Here is a 16,610-nt window from a genome sequence, read left to right as displayed (position 1 = left end):
GTAATTTATTCTACCCTGATATTTTCCTTGGTGTTTTAAAGTGCTGTAACACCTAATTTAGGTGAAATGTTCCTATCTTTCCAAAATGTGATTGAAATCTTTTTTATTGTCTCTTCTCTGATTACTCAATGATGTTTGCTTTGCAGTTAGAAGCAAAAATAGAAGAGCTTAATAAAGAAGTTAAAGCTGCTAAAGACAAGCTTACAACCCAAGATGCTGCAGCCAAAAATGCTATTCAGCAATTGCATAAGGAGATGACATTTCGTATGGACCAGGTATCTTAGAATGATTTTTAATCACTGAATTGCTCATTCAATTTTCTTGGAAATGTTTGGCAGCCTCATCATGTTAGAAATAGATTCCCCAAGATTTCCAAGATGCACTTTAACCTTTAATAGAGTCCTTGACACCTAGACTGTGAAAAGACAGAGCATCTGTATGTTTATGTATACAAAATCCAGGCCACTAATGCTATTTTAGTTTCCCTATCTGTGAAATTATTTTAATTAATTTAAGTCTTATTTGTACTGGTTTGAGTTGTCTGCAGATTTCCTTTCTTATCGATTAAAAATGCACCCTTTAATGACTAATTCCAGGTTAACCATTTAACCTCGTTTGTTGTTGCTGCTAGGTCATCTTTTTCTCTTAATATTGCACTAAATCAGGGGCTTTCTCCGCGTTACATGAATTTTGGAATGCAAGTTCTGCTTCCTGTTCTTATGAAAATGTAGTAAGTTTTTGAAAATAAGAGCTCTGTGATTTTAAACAGACAACTAAATAGACCTTTATTTAGAACATTGTGGGGAGAGATTTGGCATGATATATATTTGCCAAAATATTTTAACCTGGAAGCATCAAATGTGTATGTTTTTGATTTTATGAATGCTCAAATACACTGAAGCTGTACCAGCCTGCTGATTTATGCCGTTCAAATAAGATATTTAGCTGTGGGCTTGCAGACATTTAAGATATGTACCTAATATTACAAACATGAGTTACACTGGTGGCCTGAATGAGCCGATACCTAGTTCTTTCCAGGTCACCAATTGCTGTAGGCAATATTACGGTATCTTGCTGCTAGGTGGCAGGGGTGCTATGACAGCATATTTGCATTTGAGCAAGCTGTTCTCCCAAGATAGAATAGCAGGGAAGGAACCACAAGGGTCCAACCTCTGCCCAGATGGGCAGTTCCTACAAATGCTGAGTTAGAGCTACCTGCACCAATACCAATAACACGCACTGGTGTAGAAGTACTTCTTATTTTCCTAGGGCTACCTTTCCTTGGAGTAGAATAACACGCACCAGCATAGGGCTGCATATTGTGCCAACATTACAATTACACTGGTGTTCAGCCTGATCATGCTAGTGAAAATACGTAGCTGCATCCTTGCCTTCAGCGATAGTTACTGCATGGAGTACTGTGTGTGTGTATTGCCCACTTATCAATGCTAACTGCAAAATGCATTATTAACGGAATCAGAGTAACAATTTTAAAGGCAAACAAGAAATGTGAAGAAGCACGCCAAGAAAAGGAAACCATGGTGATGAAATATGTTCGAGGAGAAAAGGAATCGCTAGACCTCCGGAAAGAAAAGGAGATACTTGAGAGAAGATTGAGAGATGCAAATAAAGAAATTGAAAAACATACTAATAAAATCAAACAGCTTTCTCAGGAAAAAGGAAGACTGCACCAGCTCTATGAAACCAAGGTATGCTAGGCATATTGTACAAGACTTAAAGAACTGATTAAAAGTACTCTGTGAATAATCTAGACCTCACTTAGCTTAATTATGGAATGAAATGCGTCTTACTGAATTCACTTTTGCTGTGTGTTGGTCAAAAGATTCATTTTATGAAAGCGTTTTCTTTTGGGAAGAAGACTGTTGTTCCTATTGTTATCTCCCCGAAACACCTTCAGATAATTCTCTGAATGGAGGTCTGTAGGATGCACTAGTTTCTTTGGCAACAACATGAGAAACCTGCCTTGGAGGCAGCTCCTTCTACAAGCGGCGAGGAAGGGGTTTAAATACTGCAGAATCTTGTTTAGGATTTTCTGTTGTGTCCTTGCTGTTTTGTTGCTTTTAAAAATTTGCTTAGGTGGTGAGTAGCGAAGAAATAGGATTTATTCAGGGCCAGTTCAGAAAGCCTGGAACCCATTTTTGGAGGCCAGTAACAGGTTGCACCCCAACTGCTTAGATCCTGCAGTGCCAGGCCCTTTATTAATATTCCACACATGTTTGAAGAGAGGTGCAATTAAGTTTCCTACAGTCTTATGTCTGAGCAGTTTCTGTTCATTGCGAGCAAGGAGGTGAAACGAGATGCTGGCTCCTTTAAAGTACTAGCTACCCAGTAATAAAGGTTTAATAATAGCTTTAAACCACAAGTCAGCATCCTTTAAGGTGTGGGAGGCCGAATGAAGGTAGCTGGGTTCAAAGGTGGCTGCTGCCACCACCCCTCTAAGTTACTTGTTGCCACCCTACCTATCTTGGCTCTATGCTGAGGCTGCTCTCATGGCCCCTTACTGCAGCTGCTGCCACTGCTGCTGCTCTTTACTCTTGCCAACCAACATTCACTGGTTGCTAGCAGTGGCACCAAATCCTGCTAGCCACCAATTTAGTAGTGAAAGAAACAACAGCTGCAATAAGGTGCGAAAGAGAAAGCAGGGAGGGCTGGGACAGCAGCAGGCAGTGCTGCAGCAAAACTGCTCAGGAGCAGAGGGACATGACTGCTCTCCTCTACTGCAGAACCGCTGCCAATATCTGGCTGGTAGAGATGGAGGACAATCGCTTGGTGGAACAAATCCATCCCATGGGTCATTGGTAGCTGACCTCTCCTTGAAACCTAGTGGATTTGTTAATAATGCCATTTTGTGGTGTGAGCAGTCACAACATGTGCTGTTCACAGGAAAAGGAAGGTCAAAGTAAGCTCACTGAAACTTGAGGAAATTGTGGCTTTAGGTGGCTCCCTTTAAGTATATTTCAGTGGTTTTCCTGCCTATAAAAAGGAAGGGATCTGCTCAAACCTGCAAAAGGAACTTTAGCTGGTAGATCTAACTTCAGGTCTACCTGCAAGAGCAGCCCTGAAGATTTGCAGTGTTTATGCAGCCCTCTTGCCATGCTTCTGTAAACACTTTGGGTAAGGTAAACTTGGCCCATTCAGGAATAACATTGCAGTTGCTAGGAGTCTAATATAATGCATGGAGTATTTTATGACATGTTGGTTTGTAGATATTGGTATCTAAGGTGAAGCCAGCTATACTTTGGCAATTCATGCTGTTGATAGGAAAGGTGGTGGTTTGTGTGGAGTGGTTTTTTTTGCTAGCATTTGCTGTTACCCTACACCACATGTCCTTAGTTGCATATAAAACACCGGTGCTTTGTTAGCGTTTTACGCTAACTATTATGCTGGCATAAATAGTGTATGAAGTACAACCACAGAGTGGTTTAAAAATGGACTATTTTCTTTTTTCTGGTATTGATCTGTTTTATGTATCCAGTCATGCAAGGATTCCATCAGTTCTGTACAAAAGTTTTACCAGTCCTTAAGTATTTAGCTGTATCTTCTTGCACCTTCTGAATCTAGCTCCATGGAACCTGCATCTGTCCCCTCAATCTACTGAAGGAATAAAACTGCACCTTTGCAGCCTTCTCAGAAGATCAGCAAATCTAGGTTTTCCTAGATCGTCACAGTTCCCAATGAAACCAGTCTGCTAGCAGCCCCTAAATGTACCAGCAGTGTGTGCAGACAGGGATGCGCTCTCACTAGGGGAGCTCAGGCCTAAACATTTAATAGATTTCATAGACATTAGGGCTGGAAGGGACCTCGGAAGATCATCGAGTCCAGCCCCCCGCCCGAAGGGCAGGAAGTCAGTTGGGGTGATAGGATCCCAGCAAGATAAGCATCCAATTTACTCTTGAAGTTGTTCAGTGTAGGTGCTTGAACCACCTCCGATGACAGGATATTTACAAGTTAGGGGCTAAAGTGTCATGTTTGTTTTTCATAGCCTTAAAGTTGACAGCCTGCACTTAGAATAAGACTAAGCATACATGAGTGCTATAGCTATATAAACACCAGAGGATCGAAGTCTACAAAATAATACCTGTGTTCTGTTTTGGTTTTAGGAAGGCGAAGCTACTAGATTGAGCAGAGAGATAGAAAAACTGAAAGAAGAAATAAACTCTCATGTTATCAAAGTCAAATGGGCCCAAAACAAATTGAAAACTGAAATGGATTCTCACAAGGTTAGTAAAGCACTGTCCTGGAGTAAGATTGCAATGTGCCCCTAAATCCATCTGTAGGCGGTGCTGTCTACAGATGGATTAAAGAAGTTTCCAGTTGAGAAGCGAAATTGTGGAAGGACAGAACAGAATGTATCTGGAGTGGGTTTTTGTTTCTGTACGATTGCCAGAGACCTTTTACCTCTGTCTCTCATAACAAAATCAAAATTATGCACCCTGCGGTCCCTGCTAAGAATTTCTTGCCCTTCCTATTCTGAATTTACCAGTTCAGAATCTGCGCGTGATCCAGGTTACAGACACTGTCAGTCTGACTGGGGAGAAAGAAGAGCAATTGGAAACTAGGATTTTTGACTTGGTTCTTTTTTAAACACACACATACTGAAAGGAACGAGATAGCTATGGCAAAAGGTCCTTGCTTTGAGGAGTCTAAGATGGAGAGGATGGGCTGTAACAGATCTATTACAGGAGAAGGAAGTCTTCCTAGATGCATGAACTTTGTTTGGAAAGGATTCATCCCCTATTGTTAACTTTCTTTTTCAGAATTACCAACTTTGTGTTGGCTCACAAAATGTAGGCTCTACCAATGAGAGACTTTCACTTGCTGAGCTGTCTGACTCATGCTGCTTGCTGGTTTTTGAGGGCTTATTCTGAAGCTCAGGGTTCAGCAGTGTAGATTGAAATTTTTAAAGCAGTCCAGGGGATTTAAATACACGGCTAGAAATCTCAGTGTTTGCTCTCAGTGAATAAAGACAAATGGACCACCACATGAAAAAGGAAACACTCAAAAACTTAGCAGACTGACTGAGGTGAATAGATAGTAGTGTTTTAAGTCAGTGGGGGTCAGCCTTTTTGGCAGGCATGCCAGAGATTAGCCCCACACCCTCCCTGAATACCACTCCTATCCTCTTTCTCTGCCTGATCTGCTGCTTTTCTTTCTGCTGCTTGCCCTCTCTGGCACTGTGCTGCCCATCTCCCTGATCTACGATGTGCCACTCAGAGGTGCCTGTGCCACTTCTGGCATGCATGTCACAGGCTAACCCTCCCTGTTTTAAGTAACTGTCTTTTGTACCAACTGGCAAGGTAATTTAAGTAAGATTTTGATAGGTTAGATGAACTGGGTCTCTTTAAAGGACCCAACTGTTGCGTATGGATCGAGGAAGACTCAGCATGATCCTTTAAAACCTTTTAACACCTTGAGGAGGATTGCTGGAGGCAGCAGGGCAGGGGATGGGACATTTCTTCTGTCCGTTTTTTCATACCGAAGGCAGGGAGGGTTACAATTCAAACATGGCTTCTTACAGAAACTGGTGAAGGCTAAATCATGAAGTTGGCTTAGAAATTGAGATTTTTTTTTAAGTAATTAGCTACAGCTTTATTTGCTTTCATTTGATTTATAATGTCAAATTTCTCTACATTCATAAGGCCTGGAATTTTTTTTTTAATTTTTAAACAAAAGCTAAGGGTTTTCACGTTTTCAGTCTCCATCAATAGCAGCAGTTGTTCAAACAAAATACATTGCTATTTGGAGAGAAGTTGGTCACCATGGAGTTGAAAATATTTGGAAAAGAGCCACATTTTCCTCAGTTAAAAACTTTGTGATACTTGGCAGGTTCAACCCCTTATCCGTTTCTGTTTTTCTAGGAAACTAGAGACCGACTCAAGGATGCAACAACAAAGTTAACACAAGCAAAAGAGGAAGCAGATCAGATACGGAAAAACTGCCAAGAAATGATAAAAACGTACCAAGTAGGCGTGTTTTCTTATGAGGTGAAATTTAGCGTGTTTAGCATTTCATTTTTCTTTTTTCTGTTTGCTGCATAACTTGTAATAAAGTGAAAGATTACTGTGTATATAGCACAAGTGAGATGACATGTCATTTTATATGCAGGTCCAAAGATTAGGTATGAATGAAAAAGAAATAGGGAGGCCAGTTTTGAGGCCAGCTTTGGAGGGCAAGGCTCAAAGCTTCTATGTAGCCGTATTGCAGAGTCGGCGATATTAATAACATGTGCCCATAAAGTGGGCAAAGAGTGCCTTTTTTTAATGCGCCTAAAATGAAGTGTGCTTGTTTCTTGCATTCCCGTAGGAGTCGGAAGAAATTAAATCAAATGAGTTGGATGCAAAACTCCGTGTAACAAAGGGGGAACTGGAGAAACAAATGCAAGAAAAGTCTGACCAGTTGGAGGTAAACACGTTGTGTTGCTTAGAGGCAGCAAGGCCTCTCTTCCAAGTTGCCCAGTGCTTCTCATGATTAGAACTTGCTTTTAGTTGCTTATAACTTTGCCAAATATTTACTCTGGCTGAATTTTGCATACCAGGTATCTGCTGCAGGCTACACTTTTTGGGGGATGTTCCAGCATTTCCAAGAACAAAGTTAGAGGGAAATGACCATTGCTTTTTTGAGAAGCCATGGGGCCTCGATGGTTTGAAGAAAGGGTTTTGGTGTCGCCTTTTGCCACCACAGATTTGGCAAGGCTAAAAGCATCTAGGAGGGAATCTTGGTTCTCACCTGCTCAGCAGAGACTTGCTGCTTTAATAGTAATATTCTCTCAAAATTCAGACTGCCGTAAGCATGGTTTATCATCTCACAGCTCCTACAATTTGATTCCTGCACAGAACGTGTGAGCAAACTTTTAGCCAAAGGCTGCTGGGGAATGACTAGGACTTTCCCAGTTGCTGGAGGCCATTGTAGTGCAGGTGCTAGAACTGAGAGGACAGAGTTTTTTCTTGAAGAGTTACCCCCAGTCTTGGGTACTGTGCAAATAAAGAGGAAGAACCTAAGTAAAGAGTTGGAGAAAGTTGCAAGCCAAAGGAAATAGGAGCCTGGGGAGAGGATGTGGCCAGGGACTCATGAGAGAGAGGGAACAGAGAGGTTTGGGGTCAGATTTGTGGCAGAAGAGGTCTGTTAACACTGGAGCAAACTTCCCTTCTGAAACTGAGTCTCTGCTGTTTCTGTGCAGTGTAGCAAGCAATGAACCCCCTGGCAAAGTTGCTTATTTCCCTTCAGTGGCAAGTCCACTCGGAAAAAAATTTCTTACTTCTGCTAATGACTTTGTTAGACTGGCTGGCAGAGGAGGGTTGGTGGATACCAATACCCAGTTTCAGCTAGTGACTGTTTCAGCCTGTTTTTTCCAAACAGCTCCCCTACAACTACACAACTACGTCTAATCTGGAAGGAGTGACTCTTGTTAGCTCCCAGATTTTTGGCCTTGCTTGTCTCAAAAAAATAAAAAAATAAAAAAAAATCCAGTGTTGAGCTGGTGGCTCTGCCATTGTCCCTTAAAAAGCCTTCTTTATGTAGTCCTCTGAATGGAAGTATGTAGGATGCACTACTTCCTTTGGCAGCAAAATGACAAAACTGCCTTGTAGGCAGCTGCTCCTACAAGCACTGGAAGTGTTTAAATACCGCAGAATCTTGCTTACAGGTTTCTGTGGTGTCCTTGCTGTTGGATGGCTTTTTAGACTTTGTTTTTAGGTGGTGAGGAATGAAGAAACAGGATTTATTCAGGCCTGTTTCTGACAGCCTGAAACTTGTTTTTTGGAGGCCGATAACAAGTCACACTCCCACTGCTCAGGTCTTGTAGTAGTAGTCCTTTTTTAATATGTAATTGTTTGACTGAAGAAAGGTGCAGTTATGTCTCAGCAGTTTTTGTTCATTAGAAGCAAGGAGGCAAAACAAGAGACACTGGCTGCTTTTAAAGCATCACATACCCCAATAATAAAGTTTAATTATAGTTTAAACTGGGGTTGGCAACCTTTGAGTGGGAGGCCAGACTAAGGAATCTGGTTTCAAAGGGGTCAAAGGTGGCTGTTGCTACTGCTGCTGCTACTCCACGTTTCCTGTTGCCACCCCAGCCCTCTCAGCTCCTGGCTGAAGGCCTAGAGCGCTACCCTAGGTTTGTGGCACAGAGTGCTGCCTTACAGACAATGTACAGACTCTCCTGCCTCAGATTGAGGCTTATTGTGATGCTCTCCTTCTTTACCAGGTACATCATGCCAAAATCAAAGAACTGGAGGACTTGAAAAGAACATTTAAAGAGGGCATGGATGAGCTGCGCACACTGAGAACAAAGGTAACTAGAGATTGCCGTAGCCATAGGTTGAAAATGGAGTATAAAACTTTTGGCAATAGATCAGACAGATGAAACACAGTCACTGCATATATTCTCACCATACACGTTATAGAATGGGGACTTTGTAGGATGAGTTCAAGGGGGCTGCATTTTTTAGGAATGGCTGATCTAGCCAGTGTTTCTTAGAGTGCCATTGAGCTGGTACCTCTTCCTGTCCCATTTTTTTTCTCTGCCACATTTTACAGCGAAGCTATTAGGAGTACTTTAGTAGGTTTTGAAAATGACTGCTACTGTCTATGTGGTGTATATTTATGTGGAACTGCACTATATGCATCTTTACAAGCAGCACTAGATAGAGTTTGTCCTAACTGGCAGAAGCATTACACAAGGGATTAGAGTTCAACTGCGTTTGGGTGTTGTTTGGAGGCCAATGAGGGCCATAGACCACTGCCAAACAACTCATCTTGATCCTGGCTAGAAGAGGAGCAGTGCAGACCCCATAGGGCTGGTCCTTGGAGAAAAGGATTGGGAGGGCATGATGTACGTTGGCTTTGTTAATAGAAGGAAGATGGTGAAGTTAAGGAGCCTTGATTCCTTGTTGTTTGTAGAGTTATGAAACTTTAGGGAAGATTGTATTGCTCCTTTTTGATTTTATTTAATTTGGTCTTTTTAAGCAGCTGATATTTACAGCTTTTTCATATTCATGAGACTAAAATTAGTATTTAATTTAGCTTTTGAATCCAATTATATGTACACTTCATGTTCAAAAACAGGAAGGTAGTACTATACTATAATAATTAATCAGAACTTTAGACTGCCATATAAAACTTACCAGCTCTGAAGTTTGCTAAGAAAATAAGCTTATAGTTTCTTTTATCTTCTACATTTAGGTGAGGTGTCTAGAGGATGAAAGGTTGAGAACAGATGATGAGTTATCTAAGTACAAAGAAATCATTAATCGGCAGAAGGCTGAGATTCAGAATTTGCTGGACAGAGTGAAAATTGTTGATCATCTGCAGGAACAACATCAAAGGTATACATTAAAGTGTGGATTTAAAACAGACTTCCCTTAAACCTGCAGCATGTTTTTGTTTTAAAAATATTTCTGCCTTGGTATGTATTGTACTTGGGTGTCCTTAGGGAATCTATCCTGTTCCAGTAGAGCCCCTTGTAAAACTTCTGAATGATTTAAATGTACCCAACAACATTATGTTGATGAAATGTGATGATCAGATAAGAGATGATATTACAGATAATAGATCATATAACAATGGGACCTGTCAGGATAAAAATAAGTGTGCATTCTGGAGCTGACTGTTCAGCTTCAATGCAGGGAAACTGTTCAGTGCTCATGTGATTCAAGAGTGAGGAAAGAGGCAGCTGAGCTGAGAGGATCACACTTTTTTATTGTGATGGGTGCATTGAAGCACTTAAAGGAAACCTTAATTTATATCCATTAATGTGATTTTTCAGAACATTCACCTAGTACTTGAGCTCATTTGCATCTCTAAGTTGCATCTTGAATTTATCTACATCAAATCCTTAGCTTTTAAGGAACAGAAGGGCTGATTCTCCTTTCTTGAACTAGTTTTGGTTTTGGCAAAGCTCCGTTAACTGCACTGTAGCAAATGTTGGCTTACCCTACACCCTCTACTCTAAGCTGGAGGAGAATTTGGCTTATGGACATCCCAGAACAGTGTCTGGGCATAATCATATTTCCATATGGTTTATGTGAAATAGAACACAAACAAATACTATCTGTTTTCACACATTCAAACTGTTCTGGAGGCAGATGAGCATCACAAATAATCCACCTACACATCCCTGCAGTACTTGTAAGCAATTTTAATTTGCCATGGGACAATATTTCAGCAATTTGTCGGCCTTCCTCAGGGATACACAAATGAATATTTTCAGTTCCTTATATGCCATTTGGCTCGTGCTAACATAGCATTGGTCTGTTCTAGGAAAACTGCAGTTACCAAATGCAGCAGTGTAACAGCGGTGTACACTGTGATCCTTATAAGGATCACACAGAAGCTGCCAAACTAATTAAAATCATATATGTGCAACAGTAAGAACTTATTGCAAGGGACCGGCTGAATTCAAGAGGGCTGCCCCCTGATTTTGGGCAGACCATGGGGCCCAGCAGCCATTTCATGGGCGGAGCATTCATTGGCTGCGAGGGCTGTCCATCATGCAGCCTTGCCCCTTGCCACTGATTGTTGGAGGGGGCGGGGCCACAACAGGCAGCCCTTGCAGCCAATCAGGGGAGGGGGCGGCAGCCATTTTGCCAGCAGTCCTCCAAGCAGGCAGTCCCCTCTCCCCTCTTTCCTGCCCAGGCAGGCTGCCACAGCACCCTGAAAACTGCTGGCTGCCTCTGGGGAGGCAATATTTTATTTTCCATAAGTTTGCTTTTATTTTTCCCCTGCAGATATCAGTAGGTCCCTACTTATTGCACAATATATAAGTTTCAAATATCCTTAGTTATCTGTTCCTCTAATATTTATCCCTTAGATTTGGTCCAGGAAACATGAATATCTGTCATTCTATTTAGACATGCTATTCTGATTCTTGTGTAGCTTTTTCATTTCTTTATATAGGTTTTGTTACCTCTGATTCAATTTTTGTATGGAATAATAATTTTTATCTCTCTGGCAAAGATTGGACAAAGAAAAAAATAACCCCCCTCCCTTCATTACCCACGAGAATATCTCAGGAGGATGAAAAGGATGTTGAATCTGAAAACAGATGCTTCAGGCCTCATATACACATTACAGTAGCATGTTAATTGCAGCATAAATGGGCTGGGGTGGCACAGGTGCTAAGGCCCAAGAGGTCACAAGTGTAAGGCCATAGTAGAAGTGCTCACTGCACAGCCAGTCAGATGCACTGAAATCTATGAATTCTGCCAAATACTTTGTCACAAGAACACGAAAAAGAAAAGGAAAAGCAGCATAAATGGCAAGAGGGCTAGACATGCACCCAATTTAAGGTGCCATAAAATGGCAAATGAGCCGTAAAAAGGTTCTACCTATAATGTAGAACATTTTTATGGCTGGTTTTTGACACCTTGCACTTGTGTGGCCAGGGCTGAGAATCAGCCAGTTGTTGAGTCTGGAACTAGTCCTGATGTGGTATTGGACCCAGCCTGAGGCTCTGGGGTGGGGATGGTGCGGGGAACCAAAAGGCTTTCCTGCCTAGAACTTTAAACCTTGTGCCATGCAGCTATGGCTAGGTTGTCGGGCGTGGAGTTTAAAGTCCCTGGCGAGAAAGCTCTTCACCCCCCTTGCCCAGAGCCTCTGCCATCCCATGTAACAGTCCAGCTAGAGCTGCCAAGCATGGGATTTAGACAGCTGATTGGCACCCCCAGCTGGGCAGCCCCTGGTCTGATTTGAGAAGACCGAGGAGAGATGCAAGGTTTTCCAATATTAAAAAGCAGTTAAAAAATGATAAGTGATCAACTGTTTTCCTTTGTCCACTTGGTGAAAGATGAGAAGAAATGGGTTCAATATAAAATAAAAATAATTGAGATTGGGTATTAGATAAAATGTTTTTCACTTTGTGAGTAGTGAGCCACTGAAATAGGCTATTTGGGGACTTCCCTTCACTGGAAGTAGTGAGATTAGGCAGACATCTGTCAGGGGTGATACTTGATTTTACCTCACTGCAGGTGTTGAACTAGATCAGGGGTTCTCAAGCCCTGGGTCAGCTGCTGGACCAAAAGTGTCTGCGGACTGGCAAACCACGGCCCCCCAGAGCCGGGCGGAGAGGCCACCTCCTCCACCCAGTGGATGGGGGTATCCTTACCTGTCTGCTGGTTGGAAATTCTGGCTATGGTTGGCTGAGACTACTGGGCTGTGGTTTGCCGAGCTGCAGCCACTTCCGCGCTGCGGTTTGCCAGGCCGCAGCATAAAAACTTTGAGAACCCCTGAACTAGATGATCTCTCAAGATCCCTTCCAGTCCTAGCAAGCCGGTTTGCTTTGGAATGGGTAGTGTATGTTATTCTGTGATGTGGAGCTGCGAATGGGGTTATTGTAATAAAAATAGCTGAGAACTTCGATTGAGGGTACCACTAGGCAATTTTTTTTAAGGCAGAGATAGTTGGCTGTATCAGCATAGATGAAAATATAAGATAAAGAAAGTAGTAAGTGTCCTATATTGAATACCATGACAACCACAGCATTATTTTGGCCTCTGAGGGAAGAGGGACTAAGAGTAGGTTTCAGCAATATTGTAAGAATTAGGCTGTATTTTCAAAATTAGGAAAGAGTTTGGAGCATGTGATTTAGATCATCGAAAAGTGAGGTGGGATGTTGTAGACTGTCTTTGATTTCTTTCAGTAGAGTGAGAATTAACACCCTTAGTTCCTCTACTGAGAGAGACTAAGTCTAAAGAGGGCATGGAACTTATTCTGCTTTTTGACCTTGCACACACCATGCGTCAGCAATGGCAGAGAGGCTTTCTGGGGATCTTTATGTAGTTGAATTTCAAAGGCCATGTGTTACTGGAGAATAAGTGGAAAAATGTCAAAAGAACAACTGAGTGCGAGGGAGTTTTGGTCTCTTCTCATTAACATGTGTTAAACAATTAGGATAAAGGCTATTAACCTTCATTGAAGGGTCAACACTGTGACTTCAGCAGACAATAAATATATCATTCACAGGCCTTCTTCATTGTGAATTTTTTAGCAAGGGCAGAAAAGAGCAGACCTGATGATACTGATTTTTTTTTTTTAGGAGGAAAACAAAAACAAAACGACCCTTCCAGGCAGCCTTTACATATCACAAAGAAGAGAAAAAAAATCCTTCTGTAGGTCTCCTTTAATAATGTGGCTTAGCTGCAAGTCTTCTGTTGGGATTCTTAATTCTTGTATGTTGTATCCTTTGATTTGCTTTTGTGGGGTTGAAAATATCATGAAGTGCCTGTATAGCTGGACTGTGTCCAGAGAACACGCTAGTGTGCAGAGACGAGCTCCTGGGAGCAGAGCGAGAAGCTGACTACCCCCTGCAGAAATCTTTTGATGGTTATCTCCATGTCAGCCTCTTCAGTACTCTTTCACATTGAGGGAGTTCTCACTGAGTGATTTCTTTTTTCCACATTTTTGTAGATGTAGTAGATATTTCTAACCGATGGAAATTTGTCCTAGGAGCCAGACAGACAAGTTTGCCTTGTGCATGAGTGCGCTACATCAGTAATAGAGGTCATGCTTTTAGGTCATGCAATACCTGTTGGATATAGCCAGTCTTTTGACTAGTTGGACTCTACAACATCTGACCTCTGAATACCCATTTCATTTTCCTAAACATTAATCTTTAGTAAACCATGTATTAAGATTCTATTTATATAAAATATAATCAGTATAGAAAAGTGGCTACTACTGTTAGAAGTACCTTAGCTCAGCAGTTCCCAAACTCTGACAGATTGTGCACCACCAATTTAAAACAATAAAACCTTAAGTATCACCAGCACATTTTTCAGTTCAACCTTAAGTACCACCAGCAAATTTTTGTCCTATAAAGTAATTATAATAAATCAGTTAACGCATACCACTGATAGGTTTTCTGCGTACCACTGATGGTACCCGTGCCACAGATTGGGAACAGCTGCCTTAGCTTTTAACAAAATGCATCTCTTTCTGCCTTTTGAGAAAAAGCTGGTTTCTTGCCCGTTATATCAAATAAACAGAAACAAATTATCATTTTTGAGAGAATGATTTATTGCTGTGACTTTTTTCCCCTTAGGGGTTAACTGGAATTTGAAACTCCTCCAGTTTCATTTGCCTGTGATAGATCAGTCCACTTTGAAAACAGCATAATTTACTGTTCTAGCTTCCCACTTCAGTCAGCTACAGCCTCAATCAGATTAGAATAAAGGGAAATACTTGACCACAGAGGAGGTTAATAGTCTAAAGATAAGCTCATCTTTAATATAAGGAACAGATAATGCTTTTACAATCCTAAAGGGCTTTTTGGTCTGTTTTATCCAGGTATATTAAAAGAAATGTAAACTCAATGAATGTGTGGTAATAAACTATTTGGGTAGAATTTAGATGTATACTCTGAATGGTAACAAAATGCAAGAAAAGATTAGAGGTCTGTTTACACTGTGAGGAAATATTTCTGCACTTATTAATATTTTCCAAAAAGTCACTATGGAGGTTTGGAAAATATTTTTGCAGAGATGTGCACGTAAACCCTGCTATTCTAAAAGATTAGCCAGGGATACACTAGGCAGGATTAGTTGTGCCTTCTATACTGGATTCATATCTTCCAAGGGGGTCCTTGCTTATGGAGCCCTTTGGAACTGCTGCTTATTTGTGGAATTGCACCTCAGTCAGGGTTGTGCCGCGTCAGTCAATTGAATTTGCAAGTTCACGTAGTGCTTATACCTGATCTTTACTGGCCGTTCTCACAAATATGACTGGGGTCATTGATAGTTTATTGGCACTCTGAAAGCCATTTAATTGATTCACGTTTATATTTAAACTCAAGCAAAGTCTTTGAAAACTGTATCATTGTTTTGGCAGAGATGAACAAGAGATGGATGCATTGAAGGAAGAAGTGGATAGTCTGAACTCCTTGATTACTGATCTCCAAAAGGACATTGAAGGCAGTCGGAAAAGAGAGTCTGAGCTACTGGTATTCACTGAAAAACTAACCAGTAAGAATGCACAGCTTCAGTCTGAAAACAATTCATTACAGAACCAGCTCGATAAGCTCACGTACAGTGAAAGAGAGGTACAGAGGCAGCTGGAACATGTGAGACAGACCAAAGATGATCTGGTGAGTACAACACACAGTGTCCACAGGTTATCTGATATGGGCTGGTTTAAGGTGTAGGTTTGGGGCTCCAGCTTCTTCAGCTACATAATGAGGATAGAATTTTGGTTTTTGTTCCAAAGAAAATGAAAAATTCTGACCCTTGTGGTTAGAAATAAAAGACTGAAAACAGTATCTGAATGTGGCCAGTGCAGCAGCAATAGGAGCAGATTCCTGAGTCTGCCAACTTAGTACAGTAATAAATCTGGTGTGTGGATGGCCTTATGTATCCCAGTGGCAGTGACATCAAATACCCGTTATCTTTAGGGGTGAGGGAAGAATCTTGTTGCTATTCTTATGCCCTTCCAAACACAAAGTTGTGCCCCCCTCCCCATCGCTGTCCTCTAGAGTTGTAGGGGTGATGACCCAGGATGGAGCCTGGGCTGTGTGGATGGAGTCATGGTGTGAGTTCACTGTCATGGATTGCATTAATCTGGCATTTTACATGATGTGATTTGCATGTGAAACTGGTTTCTGAATGTCCCTCATTTAAACGTGGTGTGCACAAGGAACTTGAGCTGGCATAGTTGTGTTGGCTGAGGGACGGGGGATTGATACAGATGAAACATCAAAAGTCCTGCGTGTAGAGGCAGCCCTTTGTTTTTGCTAGGACCGATGATTTCGTTCTGGAAGGAGGTAAGCACAGACACAAGTGGAAAAGTTAGGCTGGCAGGAGTGTGGTTTAGTAATGTAAACCACGGCATTTGTGTGGTTAATTAAAGTGCCTCCAAGTGACAGCCCAGCCTTAGAAAAAAAAGGATTTACTTGTGCGGTGGAAGACTAGAATCTCTGAAGGCCTTGCCGTTTGTCTTCAGGCATTCAGACCGGAGGAACATTGGTCATAGAGTCTAGTCCCCTGCAGCCATATTGTGCTGTTCCATTCATACATTTATCAAGCTCCTTCTCAAGGCTCCTCTTTGTTGCTTAGAAACCTATTTCTGATTTCCAGCCTAAATTTATCCATGGCCACTTTATACCCTTTTGTTCTGTGCCAGCTGTCCTGGAATAGCTCTTCTGCATCCGTATACCCTCAGTGTTTACTTTCGATCTGTTTATAAAGAGTATGGTATATCTGCTCAGCTTTTGACTTGTTTGGCTAAACAAGTGAAGGCTCTTTTAGTTCCCTCTCAAAATAAGGTTTTCCATTCCTTCCTGAGATGTTTGATCAGGGGAATTGCTACTGGGGAACATCCCTCATACCACCCTAAGAGGATTGAGGATGAAAAGTCAGGGCTCTTGGTTTCCCTTGCTGGTCCAGTTGCTGACATGTTGCCCTGGCTAGGGTTACCATATTTCCAGTTTCAGAAAAGAGGACATCTGTCAGGGGGATACATCACTCCCAACCTGCAGCCCCCCCCATCCCTGCTGCTGCCCCTCACTCCCATCCTGCAGACCCCTGGCCCTACTGGTGCCTCTCACTCCCAACCCCCCAGGCCATGCTGGTGCCTCTCACTCCCGACCCACAGCCTTCCCAGTC

The 16,610-nt window shown here is 41.8% G+C and overlaps 1 protein-coding gene across 4 annotated transcripts in view; it reads left to right on the top strand.

Moving 5' to 3' along the window:
- The window catches only part of CCDC186 (coiled-coil domain containing 186), a 59,118-nt gene that overhangs the window by 27,211 nt on the left and 15,297 nt on the right, over positions 1-16,610 (top strand). For 3 of the 4 annotated variants that reach the window (XR_002094921.1, XM_019502857.1, XM_019502858.1), the window contains 8 exons: positions 147-275; positions 1,497-1,709; positions 4,122-4,241; positions 5,880-6,005; positions 6,325-6,423; positions 8,225-8,311; positions 9,202-9,344; positions 14,842-15,097. Coding sequence is in view for 3 of the 4 variants with exons in the window: in XM_019502857.1 (XP_019358402.1) it covers positions 147-275; positions 1,497-1,709; positions 4,122-4,241; positions 5,880-6,005; positions 6,325-6,423; positions 8,225-8,311; positions 9,202-9,344; positions 14,842-15,097 (1,173 nt within the window). In the remaining variant the exon portion in view is untranslated. The remainder of the gene's footprint in view (positions 1-146; positions 276-1,496; positions 1,710-4,121; positions 4,242-5,879; positions 6,006-6,324; positions 6,424-8,224; positions 8,312-9,201; positions 9,345-14,841; positions 15,098-16,610) is intronic. The other variant, XM_019502859.1, reaches the window with a different exon arrangement.

Source organism: Gavialis gangeticus, unplaced genomic scaffold (assembly GCF_001723915.1).
Source record: "Gavialis gangeticus isolate Ggan-Ray unplaced genomic scaffold, GavGan_comp1, whole genome shotgun sequence".
Classification (NCBI taxonomy): Eukaryota; Metazoa; Chordata; order Crocodylia; family Gavialidae; genus Gavialis; species Gavialis gangeticus.
The sequence above is the reverse complement of the archived record's forward strand: the minus strand, read 5'-3'. Positions and strand labels throughout refer to the sequence as shown.